The following is a 20,459-nucleotide window of genomic DNA, read 5'->3' on the forward strand; positions in this document are numbered from 1 at the left end:
AAATAAAGAAATGGACACACACACACACACACACACACACACACACACACAGCCTGACACAGGGAGTTGCACGCACACACAGCGTCATTAATTATTCATACTTTTCTGCCAGGGAAGCTCTTAATGTTGAACGCAGAGCTATGTGAGAAATTTAAAACACTGCATAACATCTCTTTCTCTGCCATTTCCCATCTCCTCCTCTCCACCTTTTCTCCATCTGTCTATCTGTCTCTCTTTTTGATCTCCTTTCATCTTTCTCTCTCTCCACCACTGCCGTCGGGAGGTCACTCCTCTCTCCCTCCCTCTCTCTCACTCTATATCCTCCTGTGGATGATACTTTATTTAAATTATCCCAACATCCATAAAACAGGTAAAGAATCCTCAGGTCAGTATTCACACATCACACCATGTTAATGTATAAAGTAAATATTCGTATGGCTCTTTTAATAATCCTGTCATCATCTTATTTATAACCTTTACTACACAGTAGGTAGGAGTGTTGCTGTTATTCCCCCCCCTCAGTATGAACAATGTTAGATTTGTGCTCCACTCTCCAGGGCTGACTCAGCTGGCGCTGTTCACCGTGTACTTGTTGTCAATCATGCTCGGCCATTTCTTAGCAACCGCAGCAGCAAATACATTCCCATACCTGTGTGCTACATACAGTGCTGTGTAAACACACTCTAATGGCATTCAGCACATAAATTCCAGGCCCCGAGCTTGATGTTTATATGCTGAAACTGCCTCCTCAGAGGGAGCTGCTCCCGCTCCCAGGGACTGTGCAATTCAAATGTGGTTAACAAGCGACTGAGCCAGCAAGCTGAACCACGCAAGCGGCCACAAAACCGGTGCAGCACTGCCGCATCCGTCTCTGCTCCGTCCTGTTCTGCTCCCCCTCTCCTCCTCTCTCTCTCTCTCTCTCACACACCCCCACTCCCTCCCCTCGCCCCCCTGATTTGAAAGGGAGGAGAGAGGAGGTGACAGCCGACACAGGCTTTCGTCAACCTTACCTCGAATCTACCTCAAACCTTCCTGTGTTCACGGTTCACACAGGAGAGAGGCTGACAGGAGACCCGTGGATAAAAGCAGCACAAAGACATGGAAGACATGGAGGCGCGCACACACACACACACAGACACACACACAGGCACTGGCATACAGATACACACACACAAACACGCACACACAGACATACACACAGGCTCTGACATACAGACACAAACAAACACACATACAGACACACACAAACACGCACACACACAATGTAAAGTGTATGCCCAGAGATCTCTCATCTTTTCCTCAAGTCGTTCACCATCAGACACAGTAGCCTTGACTCAGTACAGCCAGTGTTAGTTTGTGTTCATATGATATGTGTGTGTCTGTATGTGTGTGTCTGTGTGTGAGTTTGTCGCATTTTGTACAGCGATAGCAGCTCCACTGCTTATCTTTACCACACATCTTGCTGCTTTGAGGCTACTGTCATGAATAAGTTAGATAATCTGTCCAATTTCTCCAATTCTGGAGAAGTGATAATTATGTCTCTGAACTTCTTACCTTTCAGTTAAAAAAGTACATATTTCTACTGATAGTCAGGGAAGTTGAAATGTAATCTCAGAACGACTTGTTTCTTAGTAACATTTGTATTTGTACTGCATTGACACGGCTGCAGTCAACCTGGCCTCGGGCTGTGTCTGGACCCAAATTCAAATAAACGTCTTTTTTCTTGAGATATTTACCATCGCACGTGGGCAGAGCGTGGCTCCACCAGTGGTTCTTCTCACACACCAGCGGCTCTTCGTGGCTGAGTCTGTAGCCTGAATCGCAGCCAAATGACACCGTGGAGCCGATGGAGAAATCCTGTCCGTAGCGAATACCATTGACCGGAATACCAGGGTCCAGACAGGAGTAGCTGTCCACCGTCACGCCTGAAGAAAAGAAAAATTAGATTTCTAAATGATTCGATACCGTGATATGATTATTCTCAGAGTCAGAAATGCTTTGATTCTCCGAAAAATTTGTGATTCTGTGCAGGTTTAGTTTTTACTGGAAATCTTTGTCTGTAGTTCTGTTGTGTCACAGTATGGAAATGTTTATTCTGCAAAAATTCTATTTTCCATGTGTATTACTCTGACCTGTAGGAGATGTAGAATAGCGGATCATATTTAAGCTGTATATGCCAACATGTGCACACATACAGCAAATGTATTTGTGTGTGTGTAACTTACTTTCATATATTATCTTGAATCCTGCGTTTGATCGGCTGTTATCGGTGGTAAACAGCAGATACAGGAAGTTGCTGCTGCTGAAAAGGAACTGGGGCACCTGGGTTCCATTGAAGGAGCCGACCAGGGGGGACAGGAGGTTGGGCCCGTCGTGGATCTCCAGGAAGTCATAACCCAGCTCAGTCTGGAACCTGTGAGAAAATAAATCATATTCATTACGTTAATGTCGATAGTAATTCTGTCATACACATCAATACATCTGTTTGTGGCAACGCTAACAAAATAAAGACATGAGGCTAACAGTGTTATTTAAGTTTATGTCTTTGTGTTACTTGAATTAGGAAAGTTTACAAGGACACTTCAGGTTAGATAACATCCATGAATATTATACTTTCTGTACAAGTGTGTATGTTTGTTTAATTGTGTTAACACGCTGTAGGAGGTAGGGGTCTACGGGTTGTTGAGCAAATATTGTTATTCGCAGTTTGTTTGAACCTGAGGCTCAAACCAGTGCAAAATGTATTAAAAAGCACTGTTAATATAAGCAGTTCATAGCTCACAGAACACACGTATATTATAAAAACAAAATAACCAACTCATCCTGATCAACAACTCCCGACAGTATTGATACAGCCAATGAAATTTAAGATATTATCATTAAACACATGCTAAATCCCCGTAAACTCGAGGTCTTGTATACGGCTGCTTGTCAAAAGTACTCGTTGGTGATTCTGATCAATCTGCACTCCTGCTCCGTTCAAAGCTGCGAAAGCCTTTACAACATGCGGGATCAAAGAATTATGCCACCCACCTGTCAAATGTGATTTTGATGGAGCGTCCAGGCTCTGATTCAATCACCCACTCACAGCTGAGGGAGTCTTTGTAGTAACCAGGCCACCCAGGAGACAAAATCACTCCAGTCGGGGCTGAGAAGTGGCCTCCACACGGTGCTGGGGGTGAATGGAGGGGGAGAGAGAGAGAGAGAGAGAGAGAGAGAGAGAGAGAGAGAGAGAGAGAACACAAATACTGTATGAGAAACGATGAAATTTGATTTGTATCATCGAGCGTCCAAGTCCAGGACTGGAGTTGGTTATTTTCATCGACAGCTGACGAGCAGATAACAACGAAAAACGTCTTTTAGTGAGAAAATATTCTCCTGCAACAGCAAACAGGCCGAGCAGAATTCAGTAAAGCAAGCTGGGATTTCACAATACGTCAATGACTTTTGGTTAGGAGGCCGATTTAGTGTCTAAATGTGTGATAAACCTATTTTTTGCCCCCATAGGAGGAATAACAACAAGATGGGAAACATGTTAACAAACTGTTGCCTATTTACACCATAAACTGTATATAACCATGGACAAAGCGTCTTCAATTCCTTGCACTACCCAGGAATAAAGCCTAAATATCCCAGAACCATTTTGTGCGTTGAGAGTATTTGTGGTACCAAACTATCCCCTGAACATACAGCAGTGTGATAACAAAAATGACATGTTAGTTTGGTCCATGTCTGATTCACTAACTAGGAGGAGGCATGTTTTTATCACCTATACCGCAGGCAGCCACCAGGAGGAGGGATTTGGATTCACTTTCTGGGAGCCGCCGTGTCTTATATCTTTATGTACAGTCTATGATTTACATGTTGAGCCGATGTGGAGCAAGACTAGCATTAATTCACATGTTGACATATTTAAATCGGATATCTCGTCTCCTCTCTGCTTTGCTTTGGCGTCCGCCGCCTCCTGAGGGGAGAAGTCGACTCTCGGGCTGCGAAGATGCTCCACTGTGTTCAGCGGCAAGTTAACTAACCGTCTGTGAGGGAAATGAACAAAGTTTCTTGCTGTAAAAGGAAAATAATTAGTGGAACTTTGCAAAAGCAGAGCCAGGCCATAATTACTGTATGTGTGGATTTGTCAGCACCACTAATATCTTCCACATTTTCCATCCAAACAGGCAGGAGTGAGCTGACGTGGATCTTGGGAACATGAAATGTCCTGGAGGACATTAACGTGGTTCTTTCTTTGTACTATCAACAACTCCATCAACAGACAGAGTTCGAAATACTTGAAGTTAATTATACCTGCTGCGGGAGTTTCACCTGAAACCCTCACGCTTCTTTTGTTCTTTGCACTTTCATACACGACTTTGATTTGATTAGACGTTCCACTGTTTCCGCCTTAGTAAATGATTATACATTTAAATGCTAATATAATCACACTGATTGTATATGGATGATAAATGGCAGTGTTAACAGTGTGGAATTGATATATGAAATAACTATGATTAAATGGAGTGGGGCACTGACTAATAGGCAGATTGACTTGTGTTTTCAGTTTCTTCTTTTATGAAATGCCATAATGACAATTATACCCAAATATAGCCGACATATTCACATCTATATGCCATTAAGTTCATATTTCTGTTACAGCTCATTTCAATCTCTGCCCCCACACGCTGTAAAAAAATGGTTTTATATGTTTAAACTTTTCTACAGTCCCAGTATCTGTAGCTGGATCTGTGGCGACGGTGATTTAATATTTATTTTTCAGTGTATTTAGGTTAAATGGGCACTTATGTACTTTTTCCCTCTGCCAAGCTGGCGATAGATCATTTCCAGCCCCTGGGTCTTTAAGATGATGTCTTGGATGATATATTGATTAAAATTTAATCAAATAGTCAATATTTACCTTCACATTTCGGGATGGGCCCGCTCCACATGACTTTCCCTTTTTCCAACTGACAGGTGATGGTCTCGGTTCCCTGGGTTTTGATGAAACCGTCCTCGCACACCACGGAGATGGAGCTGCCCAGCTGGAAGCTGTCTCCGAAGCGACGAGCGTTGATAGGGATGCCAGGGTCCGGACACTCGTTATGGCCAAACGCTGGGGTACACGGTTACAGGGAGACACATAATGAGAAAGATGTCAGAGACTTATAGAAAAAGACGATGAGATCTCAACTTTACAGGCAATCACAGGCTCCATTTTGATAGAATGTCCAAGAGATGAATTCCTTCCATGTGACATTCAGTCCTTGGCCATGAAAACTTTTACAAGAATAGTTATGATCTGTCTTTTCTGGATTCCTGCTTTGATTCCTGCTTTGTCTTTCTATGTTTTTGATATATGCACATTCAGCAAGCTAACAGTAATACAGAGTCGTAAAGTCCATGTTTGAAATCCTTGTGTTTTACCAATAAAGCAATCTGGTGAGATAGAACGATAAGAAATGACTCATATTAGAGTGCCTGGTGTCCGAATGGTAACAACGTATGCCCCATAACCCACAGCGTCCATGGATCGATTGTGCATGTGTAAGCCCTTCAATTTCTCAACCTTGTTTCCTGTCTGCCTCTTCACTGTTGACTATCAAATAATAATCGTAAATAAAGACAAAGGCAGTAAGCTGAAAACTGTTTAGGAAATCTGATATACACGGAATGATAAATCACAGACACACCGTGGAGACAGAACACTTCTGCTTTGGGAAATATGCCTGTTTGCCATCAAACCCACATTCAGCCGAGAAGATCAATATCAATTTCCATCTCTTGTTTGTCCGGTGCGGAGACGTGTTTAGCCTAAATTAGCTCAAAGACTGCTAGCGGGGGGCAAAGGGTTCACCTGCATCAAAAATGAACAAATATACCTTCAAACAAATCCATTATTTACCGTACACGTTGTATCCTGTTGTCTAGCAAGCTCGCCATCAATACATCTAAGAGTCACCTGGGCTTTGATGGATTTTGCAGATGTTTGCGGGGCTGACAACTCGACTGAAGATGTGGATTTCTGAGATGCTAACTGCAGGTTAAAGACTCAAGGTACAATGGGTTAGGAGCTTTTGAAAAGTTAGCTTGGATATTTTTCTGCTTACTTCAAGTCGTCTTGAGCAAGGCTGACATCTCATTTTACGGTCAAAGACTTCTGTCCGTACTCTGCCTTCATTTCAATCTTTTTTTATCGGATATTGAAAGAATTAGGAAGTACCACTGGAAGTTTTAGGGGGCAGTGTAGCCAATCATTCAAGCAAGACAACCATAGGACACGAGGAAGACATTTCAACAATGGCAGTGAGACTTTTTCGGTCCTTTGTCTTTTGTCTCTCTCTCATGAGATATATTATCACAACTTCCTCCACCTACGCCATGTACGTTGTTGTCAGAAACTCTGTAACTGTGTGTTGCCCTCTAGTGGTTACATTCCAATGTAAAGATCCCATTGGAGTATGCAGGCAGTGACGGTTTCATCATTTGAAACAAAGTTTTTTAAATCGGCATTAACAAACACATCGACAACTGATATTATTTTCATCTCTGCACAGTGGTCTGATCTGATGAAAACAAACAAGCCAAAAAGTTCCCAACAAAGTTTTCCTCCCTTGTCTTATTTCCTCTCTCGTCTTATTTCCTCTTTGTTTAACACCTACACCTCTATTCTTAGCTGCTGTAACAGCTACATGACCCCACTTGAATCAATACAGCTTCTCTTTAGTCTCCTCCCAAACAAATCTTTGTCTGGTTGAAGCGGTCTGATCTAACTGCTAGAGCTGTGAAGAGCTTCTATCTAACATCCCAGCATCAAATATAGAGTATGTGATGGGGAGAATTGCAGTTGCACTATAAAGAGAATGTTGTGAAGACAATTATGAGGATTAGAAAGAAACTGCTTCTATAACATTCTCACACCTTTCATCGGAGTAGTTCTGATTGTTACAGATAAAGTTTCGACCACAGACTGGTTGCAGTACGGGTGGTTACGGAGTTTCAGGATGAAAAACACATCATATCCAATACAGGCACTTGGGGTCCCTGCTGAAACTCATGCATAAAATTCATTTATAGTAATTTGAGAAATGCTGCCTCGTAGCTTGAAAACAGAACAATTTCTCAGCCTCAGAGACGCCGGCATCATTCTGCTGCAAAGGGAAATACATTTACAGCTAAATGATCCTTTTCCTGTTGTGACCACGATTCAAACTTCAACTCGCAGGAAAAATGCTTGAAACTCAGATTTTGGTCCTATAAGGCATATTGTTAATATCCTACTTCCACATCTCATCTTGTTTCGCAGCAGAACAAATAAGTGTGGTGATTTTTCTTCATTTAAAACGTTGAATAGAACAGAATGAGATAGGGGAAAAAAAACGACATACTGCTATAAGTGATATTAAATCCTCTTCCTGACATGGAGTGATCAGCCTGAAACTCCAGCCTCAGCGTGTTGGTGTTGGACGTCAGGTGAGACGGACTCTCGGCTCCGGAGAACCTCCCGATGACCACGGCGTCGTTTGTCTCGCCGTCTTTCAGCGTCAGGGAATCGTAGGGGGCCTCCAGGTCAAAGTCATTAAAAGCCAAGTGGATTCTGGAACCCGGCTCTGATTGGATGAGCCAGATGCAGTTCATGTTGTTCCCGTAGCCTTCTGGGTAATCTGGGGAGAGGACGGTACCTGCGGGGGCTGTGAAGTTGGACATGCAGGGGACTGTGGGAGGAAGATAGAGAGACACAAAGAAGGAGAGACGGAGGGGAGGGGGGGTAAGGATTCAGGGAATGGAAGAGAAATATATTTCTGTTAAATATTCATTCATTCTGCCACAGCATCATTGGTCATCATCCGCTCCGGGCCTTAATAAACTCTGCACTGTCAACGCAGTGATAGGTCAGACTGACTGTTGTCTACATCACAGCAGAGCTCAGGCCATGCCCCGCCCCCCCCCTTCCCCTCCTGCAGCCTGATCCCAGAGTATCACATCTCAGTGATTTCATTACTTACATATGCACATGGGGATGTTTGCCGACCACTGATTGTTGTCTTGGCAGGAGATGGTTCTCTCTCCGATAAGCTCGAAGCCAAACTGGCACTCGAATCTCAGGATTCCGCCATTGGAGAAGCTGTCGCCTTCCACCACTCCGTACAGAGGAGTGCCGGGGTCGCCGCAGCTCTCTTTGTCTATCTCTGCAAAGACACAGTTTTCACAGGGAACATCAACAGCTGTAGTGGACCTTTGAGACCGGAACAAATGACCTGAGACAACATGAATCATGACCCGACGCTCAGGTCTGTGGGTGTCTCCAGAGGATTGAAGGAAATGAAGGTAATGGACAAAAGTCAGTCAAGATAAAGGTAAATAACGTAATGAAATCAATAAATCAATAAATTAATCAACCAGCCAACCACCAACCAAACTGTATTTGTACAGTGCCTTTTATACAGGTTAGTGCAGCTCAAAGTGGAGTCAAAAATACACAAAAACAAATATAAATGCAGACAATGTACAATTAAAAAAAAGTACAATTAATAAAATAAAGCATATACACTCACCATTACACCTTCTCCTAAGTATGTAGTATGTATGCCTGTCCTGATTGCCCTGTGTCTGATTATCAACATTGCTCTTCTCTTCATTTCATTTTGTACAGATCCAACTGAACCACCTTGCTTGAAGATAATCAAACTGAACGTGTCTACTTCTAAATGCTTATTACTGCTAAACCCAGAGCAAAGCTTATATCCATCTCCCTGTGGATGCTCGGATTATAGGGTTGGACAGACCCATGTTTGATTCTACATTTTTGCATGAGGTGTTCCTGTAAATACACCCCCCCCCCCCCCCTTTAATTTAAGTCTTCCTCCCTTTTTTTCCCCTGTTCTCTTCTCCTATTTCCAGTATTATTTACAGGAGTGGCCTGTGGCAGGAAGCACAGGTTTGTGCTTGTGTGGGTGTCTGAGCGTGTGTTTGTGATGAATTGCATTAATTTCCATCATGACATTGTCTTTATGAAGCCCACAGACCTGACCAATCACAGCCTGCCTTACACACAGACCTGAGCGTGAGCACACACACACACACACACACACACACACACGCTCACACACATTGCAGAAGAATGGAGAACAAATTGCTTTGGAGAGAAAGCAGGCGTACAGTCGGAAAACATTCCTATACTACTCTCACACACACACACTTGCTCAGTGGACACACACACACACACACACACACACACACACACACACACACACACACACACACACACACACTTGCTCAGTGGACACACACACACACACACACACACACACACACACACACACGTTAACAAGACCACAAAATCCCACATCTGCAGTCCGTCTCTCCTCAGCATCAAACACACAACACGCATTTCTCTCACACAGGCAAACACACACATACACAAACAATGCTGTTGTATGGGTGACAACAAGGCTGACGGATTCACAAAGAAGCTTAGCCTTAAAGTGTATGCATGCAAGTGTGTGTATGTGTTGTGTGTTTGTGTGTGTGTGTGTGTGTGTGTGTGAGTGAGTGGAACTTCAATATCATGTTTTAAATTGCACATTGAGCCTCACTCTGTTCTGTTTTGTAATATTCCATCATGCTCACATACCATTCTCCATGGAAATACAAGGACACACAGACACACAGACACACGCACACAAACACAGACACACACACACACACACACACACACACACACACACACACACACACACACACACACACACACACACACACACACACACACACACATGCACTTCTTGTAAAGATCTGGGAGAGTAAGGTGATAGATTTTGGGCTATAATGAGTTTGGAGAGAAGAAAAAGCTTATGGGCTGTTTCTCTTTTGTGACCATTGTGAGATTGATTTTCGAGCCGGGTTGCTAATAGTGATCGAACGCCGAGTGTGTAGCTGTGGTGCTCGTGCATAGTCTAATACTTCTATAAAAGCTCTCCTGCATGTTTCGGCTCATGCTGTGTTTTATTTCCAGTGTCCCCTTAGCGAAGCTGCCGAAACAAAAAAACTAAGATGCGTTAAACTCATTGAAACCACATGAAATAATAATGGCACCTTATTAAAACCACAGAAGAAGAGAAAGTCTATTATGTACGTTCCAGCAGGTTTTCCAGTGTGAGGAAGGAATGGGAACTTCATTCTGTCTAATTAGCCGGCGGCCGTGTGACACCTCGACCTAAAGGGAGTGGCTCACGTTGACTCGCTCGCACTGCAGACATCAGCCCGAACGAAAATGATCTAATTTATTACACTTGCTTTACTGACATTTTTCCCCTGCCTCTCTGGAGCCACTGAGGAGCTTTTGAGGATTGATTTAATAGGCAATGTTACAAGAAAGACAACAATTTTCCTGCTCTCATTAAGACAAGCGATCTCTGCCCACTCGTCTTACTTAAAGTTCACTAAATGCTTTTTTTAAAGTCAATGCTCAAACTCCCAAATACTTTCAACTTGATAAATTGGACTTTTTTAAGATCATAGTTTATAATTGGGCTGTTTTTCTCCAAGCGGGTATACATCACTCCAGACCCCGGAGCGTAAAAACGCCCACGCTCCGTCTTGTGACCTTGTGATTCCAGCGTAATCAGTGGATTTCAGGATGTGCCCGTCCTCTTAAAGATTCTGGCAATCAACTGTGAGCACAAAGCACAGGCGAGGGAATAGGACAGCCACTGCCACCTCTTGCCTTGTCACATGCGAAGTAAATGAATAAAACAAAAAACAAGAAATCAAGAAAAAACTCAGCAAAGGATTAAGATACATTTTTCTCAACCGTTCTCTTGTTTATAGTTAAAACAAGGGAGTGTAACACGCTCTCAACCATCTGGAGCCTCTTCTTGATGAGCCTCTCTAATGACTTCATGACCAATAAGGGGCCAAAAAAACCCGACATCTCATATGTTACTTCGAAGTACAACAAGGCTCAATCAGTCCTTGCTCGTTTAATCTATCTGAGGAAAAGGACCAGAAACAGGACAATTCTTCAAACTGTAACTAGGTGTGTGTGACTTGAAATAGATGGAATATATGATTAAGTCCTAATGGGGGGGAGCAATCCATTTTTTATCAATGAATTTGGACTGAATGACGACAGATCTGGTATTTCAGGAATCACTAACAGTGGTGGCTACAAGAGAATATTACTGGAGTCAATAATTCATGACTAGAAAATGAAATGGTGTTTACAGTGCTGTGATTAAGTAAGGCCTGCCCTTCACAGATTAACTTCGAAGCATGCGCACACACACACACACACACACACACACACACACACACACACACACACACACACACACACACACACACACACACACACACACGCACGCGCACACACATATGGACGAAAGCAAGCAACCCTAAAAGGCTTTGATTCACTAACCCAATAGCAAGGTTATTGACTGTAAAATTGAACCACGTTTTCTGGTTATGTTGTGAATGAATATTTCATGACTTCATATTTCATGGTGTTTCAGTGGCTGTGAATGAAATGCAGTTTAGTGCTGTGTGATTAAGAGAGACCTGCTCTGTGTCTGGACTCCAGCGCTGCAGGAGGACTGAGTTCCTCTGGGACCCGCCACTAATTTTAACAACAATGTTAAGACTGAGCAGGCGTCTGGTATCGTTATTGCATGATGAAATATCTTCTACGCACATATGAGGTGTTTTTATTATTGGATGTTTATAGATGTTTTATTATTTGCAAATTAAGTTTGTTTTAGTGCCTTGTGTGGCTTCTGGCTTTCTCTCTGATTCACAAAACCGTTTATAAATATGAACAAAACGAGAGCTCCTCATAAGTGAAGCCAAGACATCCTGACGCCCCCTGGTGGTAACCGTAAACCCCACCTCCTCCATGTTAGTGGATTGGATATGGCTTAAATTAAAAAGTCAAAATACATTTTGTCTAAGGTTTTTGTCATAGTTGTAGTTGTTATTTGTATGAATGTCTATTGTCTAGTTGGCTTCACACATTTTGGTTAGACGTCAGCAACATGACATTATTTTCCATCGATAATCCATTCTACCACTCAACACTTATTTTCAAACATAGACTCGCTTGCAATTACACACAGAAACGTGGATGCAAAAGGGCTTAGAGATTTAAGGCAAACACACAAAAACACCACATTCTCTCTATACCTTTCCGCTCACACACACACACACACACACACGCATGTGCACTTCAGCCTCACAAACCCAGGAGTCAAGTGTGCTGTAAAAATCCACCTTGACATCTTTCCCTCCTATAAAATACATCACATATTAAAAACCATAAAGAACAGATGAAAAATCCGGAAAGAGCTGACATGATGACTGGGTGATGGAAGTGCAGGGAAGAGAGGAGAGGTGAGAAGGGGGAGGAGAGGAGAGAAGGAGAGGAGAGGAGAGAAGAGGAGGAGAGGAGGAGAGAAAAGGAGAGGAGAGGAGAGAAAAGGAGAGGGGAGGAGAGAAGCTATACCAACACACAGTATACTCTTCCTCCTCCTAAGAAAATACTGTAATATCATTTGTTTGTCTTGGCAGCAGAATTAACTAATGGCACACTTTGAGATAATTCCAGTAATATGTGGCACACGTGGAGCAAAAGCCCTTTGTCATGAGATTAACACGTGTGCCATCCATCCTCCCCCCCTCACAGCCGGCTGTGAAGCAGCATCTTGACGTCTGTGCAGCACTCTGTAGTTTCCCAGCACAGCGTTACGTAACACAGAATGATGGGATGAGGCTGTGAACGATGCACAAAAAGCAGGAGCTCAAGGTAATGACTCATCGTCAGAAAGGAAGTCTCAGAATCGTCACTCACACATTTTTCTTCGGGGAAAACGGAGGAGAGGTGACGCAAACATTTGGATTTATAATCCGACGTGTTGCATCTTTTATGGTTCGAATATTGGAAAACACTCCTAGAGGTAATTATTCACACTGCGGCATATATCTGGCAGACAGACTTTAAATAAATAGTGGTATTATACTTTATACTTTTTTATCAAACACTTACTCTTATTTATTTAAGGGATTCCATTAGTTATTTATGAATGGTTTGGTAGCGAGTGTGTTGCGCAAAGCTCCCGTCTCTCATCACATTAGACACATCTAACACCACAGTGCACCTGGCGCCTCCATCACACTGACGTACAGGTGTCCACCGCCTCACGCGGACAGAAATACGACTTGGGCGACAAAAGGCAGACTGAGGGCAGCGAGCACCTGTGCCTGTTGCAATTGGCAGGAATCAGCTGCTGCTCTTAAGTGGAGCAGAAGGTTTTACCCAGTGCGGTGGGATGAGTTCTGCATCAATCCAAATGGCAGCTGCTGTGTTTGAATTATAGAAACGCCACGGTGGTGCTCTGAAAATCCTGCTCTGGAAAAAAAGCTGGAAAGTAAGATGAGCCGGTGGTTGGAAGCTGAGGTCACACATTCTGAGCAGACGGGGGGGAAGAGGAAGTGACACGGGTCGGCACTGCTCACCGCAGAATACCTTCTCTCTGATTCAGAACATGGCTGGTAGATTTAATAATTTATTAGCTGGAGTAGAATCTATCACGAGGTGGACTTCACTAAAAAGATCTAATTGAAAGCTGTAAGAAAATTCTGAATATTTCTTGTGTCTGGTTTGTGTAGTTTGTCACCAGCTATTGACAATGAATGTTGAATATGATCTGGATTTACAACTAACACAGAGAAAAAAATCTAACATGTTATCCTGTCAATATAACCGTCTTAAAGTATAGAAACTACACTTAAGGGAATTAGAATGAATACATGAACGATTCCTCATTAATATCGAGTCTTTTCTCTTCTTAAACCAACCGAAACCAAATTTTAAGTCACATATATTCAGTGAAATCTATATGTCGTGAAACACCTTGACACGCATCCTTGAATAGAACACCCAATTTATTTGTTTTCATTTCCTAGAAAATAAAAATAAACAACTGAAACGCTGTTTTATTGTTGTGTTACTCAAACCATAAAGGAAATTTAAAGCAGATACACTTGGAAAGCACACGTACACAGGTGTTGTTAAACTACACAATCACACATTAACATATAGACACGTATATATTACGCGATACGACCCTGGACAAAAAAGTCTTTATGAGTCGTGCAGACTGAAATACAAGCTTATTTTAAATTATTCATAGAGTCGACAAAAACTTTGGTTTAAACGACGGCTGTAATGTTAAAGTGCTCTTAACTCTATAACTGTGCAATGCCATGGTTCAGTTGGCAGTGTGTGTGTGTGCGTGTGTGTGTGTGTGTGTGTGTGTGTGTGTGTGTGTGTGTGTGTGTGTGTGTGTGTGTATGTGTCTATCGATAGTTATGAGGGACAATTTTGGTTCAATACCATTATTAAGACTAGGGTTTGGGGTTAGGGTTAGAATTAGCTTAGGGTTAGGCTCAGGTCATTTTGTTGTGTTGGTAAAGGATATTGGGGGGCTAGAGAATGCATTATTTCCATGAGTGTCCTCACAACTATAGATAGACAAGTGCAGGGTTAGGGTGTGTGTGTGTGTGAGAGCATGTGTGTGTGTGCGTGTGTGTGGGAGGCTTTGCTGTGCAACTGGGAAGACGAGTCAAAGTGTTGCCAGGTTAGTGACCTTGGCTTTAATAAAAGATGAATGGTGACAGAAAAAAGGAGTGGGACACAGGGATGGAGAGAGGGAGAGATACGGCGAGAGAGAAAGACAGGGAGGATCAAAAGAAAGCAACAAAGGGCGAGGTGGACGGTGAATAAGCCCAAGGAAGAAAGGGGGAAGCGGGACTGGTCGGCTGCAGGAGATGAGACGACGTGAGAGAAGATGGGAGACAGAGGGAAAAGGGGAGAGGATGGAATGAGCACCGAAGACCAAGGTGACGGAGGAAATGCTGTGATTTTTGATTGAAGACAAGAGAGAGAGAGAGAGAGAGAGAGAGAGAGAGAGAGAGAGAGAGAGAGAGAATTGGGGATGTAGAGAAGACTAATGAGGAAAAATGCAACGGATAGAGAGACAAACACAAAGAGAAGGGAAGAGAGGGAGCATTTGAGGAGAGGAAGGGGTGAGTGACTTGATGGTGGAGCTTCGCTGGCTCACTGACAGAGGACCTGTCACAAACACACACACACACACACACACACACACACACACACACACACACAGACACACACACACACACACACACAGACACACAAACACACACATGCGATGTGTAGTGCATCGGTGACTTTGCAGTAACACTAGAGTTACTAATAATGCTTATATTTCCGCATTATTATATGCACCCACAAGTACCCCCCCCCCCCCCCTTGTAGTTCATGTTGTGGGGGCTGGAGCCAACACTCTGAGACAGACACATTCATATTGCACAGAGTATCGATAGAACTTCTCAGGTTGTTGTGGTTTGAGGGAGAAAGTCACATTTATAGATATAAACTCTTGAAATGAAATCCATCCAGGCCAATGAGCAGCTACAAATAAAAATAAAAAAATAATAAAACTGGCATTTGATTATCCTCACTGGGATGAAGAGAGTTTAAATGTTTTCTCGATTGTTAAAATATGGAACACGGGCGCTGCACTCCATCATGCCTGTGCAACCCGAGCATTATTATAAGCATGGGTGCATTTAAATGGTGGCACTCTCCATTCATTTTTCTATTGATCCCTATGGGGAAATTACTCAGAGGAAATGAACAGGGATTTTGTGGAGCCCCTAAGCAGATGCCGTTTATGATTTCAAGTTGGCGTGACTCCTTTTCTAAACATGCAGATCTGTGGCGGCTCGAGTGTTGTGAGTCACAGCATGAATAAAATCAATGCAACAGCTCATCTGTATTGGTAGAAGATCTTTTAGAAAGACGATATCATAGTATTTGGTCATTTTTCATAATCTTTAAAGCGTATAAATTCTGTAGTACTGAAAAAATACATGTACATTCAATTTAATTTGACTTTGTGTTCTTTTAATCACCATTTTGTGTTCGTTCATTTCAACCTCAGAGGGAAATAAAAGGGGAAGAGATACATATCAAGACAATGAGTCACTGTCCCTCCTCTCATGTAACTTGAGGCCTTGTCAGTGGGCGTGGCCTCTTTATGACGATAAATCAGTAAATGATGAAACTGGAATGAGGAACGCCAAGTTCATCTGAGCAGCAAAGCTCAGTGTTTGATGGGAAATTTAAATCATACTACATCTTTGAAACAGTTAACTTTGGAAATGAAGAAACTTACTTGTGATATTTATGTAAATGTTGTGTTTTAGGAAAATTTGATTGGAGGATTCTTTAATCTGGGAAAACACCTGAACCAAGTTTCTACACCGCTACAACCTAAGCCTTGAAAGGATTTATCGATGGTCCAGTGAATTCAGATTCAAAATGCCAACGACTGTGGGAGAAAAACAATGCGTTCGCTGGACAGACCACAAGTCGTCTTTGCAGAACAATGACACATTGCATTTTCCTTTCATTTCCTTAGATTTCCCTGGAGTCACTCACTTCAGAGTTCATTGTTAAGCAGCCAAACTTTCCCGGCGAACCAAGACAGAAAGGAATGGGACCACGGGCAGAGAACAAAAACATGTCCCCTGATGGTTTTGTTTTGTCTTGGTGAAAGGAGTGAAAAGTTTATTGTGTTGTATAAAATTTGAATTTCAGCCATGGATTTAAGGTAGTAATTTAACTTAAACAGGAATATCCAAAGTTGATTCACTGCTTTTAAATGAAACATTTATTTATTGTCCACACATATTTGGACATTTTGCAAAATATCTGTTCAAACACAGCTGTTCAACTGCAGTAGTGTCAACAAGGTCTGAGTAATTTCTTCTTTTACAGTCACACAAGAAAGTTATTTTGGTCACTGTGGATTCTAACACTAAAGGTCCTTCCAGGCTAAAGGGCGGAATACGGAGGAGGATAATTGGTCCACAAACAGGACACGATGGTGTTTACTGTGATAAAAGAGATCTCCACAGACCTATTGTAGATATAAACACTGACTCATTGATGCTTCCATAACAAAACAAATTGGCTAGATAGGACCAGCGCTCCGGCCGATCTCCAAGACAAAGTTCAAACTACAGCTGCTAAACTATTCCAATCATTCTTTTACAGGCAGATAATTCATTCACTTTCTGTCTCTCAATTCCCACGTTACCTACCTTTATAGTTGATCTTAAATCCTATCGATCCAACGCTCTCATCCGACTGTAGGTGGAGCCACATCTGGTGGGTCATGCTGACGATCAAGTCGGGGACAAAGCTGCCCGAGAGGCTGAAACGCAGAAAAGCAAAACCATTGTCTTTTTAATCTATGCAGTCGAAGCCTTAATTCTTAAGTGCAGCTCTGAGTGTGAACAAATTGCCGGAGCAAACGAGAGCCGAGGATGAAACGGGACCTGTGTGCTTTGGGGTTTCGAGTCTCTTGCCATCTCTTACTCCTTCTCACAGACACAAACCTAAAAGAAAAAACACTTGCATACATATGTCACCCACACTTACCAGCATATGCAGAACATCCAGACTGAGAGTGTGCAGTGTACTTTATTTAAGTGAGAGATATGTTTTTGTATCTGGAGGGAACGGGGAAGGAAGAGCGGAGAGAATGAAAGAAATCGAGCAAGGAGGAGGGTTTATACGCGTTGAGCTCGGAAACATTAATAGAAAATGGAGGTGGATGAATCGGCTAGGAATATGAAACGGCGCAGGATCCATAGTGGGGCAGTGGTTTCGGTATCAAAGTACAACACCAAAGAAATAATAGTTATACGCAAAATATGAAGCAATATCACTGCAAAGCATGGAGAATATATGAAATTCCACCTACGACGAAACAATTAGTTCCTGAAAATTTGTATGTAGTCCCACCAGTCTGATGAATCCATAAACGATGTCTTCATTTTAATTTGATTGTTCTTATATGTTATTGTTTTCTAATGGAAAACAAAAGTTACATATAACTAAGTCTAAGGATGCAAACAGTTGTTAAAATGAAAATAAAGAAATGCATCAGGTAGTAATGAATAAGAAAGTCAGAGACAAACACTTTGATAAACCACTGGGCAGAGAAAGAACATTGAAAAGTTCCTGACCCTTTTCACAAATGCAAATTGTTCTGACATTGCGAGGCTAGCGTCCCGTCTCGACAAGGAATAAACTAAATTTGTCTGGTTATTTTTAAAGGCTCCACATCTGTTACTCTTCTGGCACTGGTGAGAGTTTTTAACCGCCGGGTACGATTCATCTTTTTCAATGGAGAAAACCCGAAGATCCAATGCTGTTTTAAAATCTCACAAGTTGTATGAAGAAAGATGGAGAATGTTATTCATTCTAGCAGCTGACGGTTTGGAATGAAAATGGGCAAAGTTAGGTTTTACTCTGACGAGTTTGACTTTACACTTTCAACCCGGCTGCTTTCTAAAGTCGGCTGGTCGATCTGGAGTCACTATCAATGCGCCTGCTTCATAAAATCACTGAAATAAATTCAGTTACAGAAACACGTTGTCTGGAGGTTATTACATTTCCACTTTCAGGAGTTTATCTCACAACATCACTTTGTTGAAGCTGCTTTACTGCAGTAATGTGGATGTTACAACAACAGAGCCTGAGCTGCATGTAGCTCATTTTAACTCTGAGAAGACAAATGGACTTACGATGAAGGATTTTCAAGGAAGGCAGGAAGTTGAGAGAGCTTTTAATTAACTAACACTTTTCATTTTTTTTTTTTTATTACAAATTTAATGTTAAAATAGCATTTATTTTCTTCAGGAAATTTGTTTTCGACATTTCTTTCTGAACAGTTACACCATGACTTTTAGATGCAACCAACGTCATGCAGAGAAATATGATCCCGTGTGGGATTTATGAATGTTGTTTTTCTCCTTTCAAGTCCTTCTACCCTGAGATGCTTGATCTGGACAGAAAGAAACTCAAAGAAACACCGGACCTAACTTGTAGTACGTAAAGGAGACAGGAATACTTACACTTGCAGTATAGCTGTAGGATCTCCCACCTCCCCTCCGTCTCCTATTGTCAGAGTATCGTAGGCTATCTCCAGGTCAAACTCTTCAAAATTGATCTGGATCACCTTTAGTTCATAAACAGAAAACACAGACATGTTAGTTTGAAGCCGCTCTCAATAAAGATCCACAACATGGAGTACAGATTTACAGAAATAATGACCTTTTTGTTTCTTTGGCAAAAAAAGGAAGAAAGCAATAAAAACATGGCAGTTAAAAGATGCAGGCGTGGAGAAAGTTGAATTAGCAATGACATGAATAATGTTAAAATGCTATCTTTCAATTCAAATTGCCCTCGACTGACCTCAATCACAGCCAACATGTGCTTCATAGCTGTTTTTTATGTTGAGACTTTCACCTCTGACCGAATCATTGACGCATTATTTTATATCAATTACAGGAGACCAAAGGTCTGGTATAATAATTAGAATTTGAAATCATTAATGCATCACACAATGCGGTGTGACTTTATTAATCAAAGCCTAAGGAACAGGGAGGAGATGAGCAGCACCTCCCGCTCTGCTCGGGAAGCGCGGCTCAAAACTCAGATCAGGAATCACTAAACCAACACTTTCTGTTTCATCTGAGACCAGAGAGAAACACATTTGGCAGAGGAGAAGAGGGAAAAGCGGAAATGAGAGGGGGAGAAAAGAGGGATAAGGGGAGTACTAAGAGAGGAGGAAAGAAGATGAAGGCAGATGAAAGAAGGGAGGAGAGGGGAGGAGGAGGAGGCAACAGGGAGGAGTGAAGGGTAATATTGAATCTTAGAATGTTTCAAACTGGAATTCTGATTTGACCCTAAGGGGTGTTGTGAAACCTCCCTCTCCCTGTGCTCCCTCCTCTTCCTCCTAAATTGTGAAACATTTTCAGATTTCTAGATTCTATGTTGTGCTGGAGGACTTCAGATAATCCTAATGGCCCCTGCACTCCGCTGTGTTAACAGTCTGCGTGTCAATATCCTCTTATTTCTGAGGATATTGATCCAGCTTTAGTCAGACATCATGATTCTTCCTTCACCGTCTGCAACTTGAACACTCCGGGACATGACACCACTTGTGTGCATGCTGACGTGTAAACTCACTGCGACCTTATTCACTGAATCTATGATGAGGGAATAGATGAAAAACAGACAAGACGAAAACAGCTGCCATGCTTTCTCCTTCACCTGCTGCTTGAAACAACATTGTGTAACGATCTTTAAAAAAAAAAGGAAAAATGTCTCTTTCCTTCCCGCTCAGAGCCCTAAAAAACAGCTCTTGCACCATGTAACTTTAATGAGTGGCAACAATCTCCCATGAGACGAATGTAACTGAATGATAGTCAGCTACCAGAATCAGACCCAGCAAGTTCAAGAGCAATGTCAAAGTGTAGATAAGGAAAATTCATTACAAAAAAGTCTTCAACTCCAATATTCGGAGCAAAAAACA

At 42.2% G+C, this 20,459-nt stretch overlaps 1 protein-coding gene across 1 annotated transcript in view; it reads right to left on the reverse strand.

The window, feature by feature from the left end:
• Positions 1 to 20,459, reverse strand: part of LOC133026467 (CUB and sushi domain-containing protein 3-like) — a 313,843-nt gene that overhangs the window by 75,856 nt on the left and 217,528 nt on the right. Inside the window, exons 11-18 of the mRNA XM_061093362.1 lie at positions 18,997 to 19,100; positions 17,176 to 17,288; positions 7,995 to 8,177; positions 7,377 to 7,703; positions 4,910 to 5,104; positions 3,034 to 3,172; positions 2,226 to 2,413; positions 1,737 to 1,925 (exon numbers count right to left, since the gene is read on the reverse strand). Coding sequence (XP_060949345.1) covers positions 1,737 to 1,925; positions 2,226 to 2,413; positions 3,034 to 3,172; positions 4,910 to 5,104; positions 7,377 to 7,703; positions 7,995 to 8,177; positions 17,176 to 17,288; positions 18,997 to 19,100 — 1,438 coding nt within the window. The remainder of the gene's footprint in view (positions 1 to 1,736; positions 1,926 to 2,225; positions 2,414 to 3,033; positions 3,173 to 4,909; positions 5,105 to 7,376; positions 7,704 to 7,994; positions 8,178 to 17,175; positions 17,289 to 18,996; positions 19,101 to 20,459) is intronic.

The sequence above is a fragment of the Limanda limanda genome, chromosome 19, assembly GCF_963576545.1.
Source record: "Limanda limanda chromosome 19, fLimLim1.1, whole genome shotgun sequence".
Lineage (NCBI taxonomy): Eukaryota > Metazoa > Chordata > Actinopteri > Pleuronectiformes > Pleuronectidae > Limanda > Limanda limanda.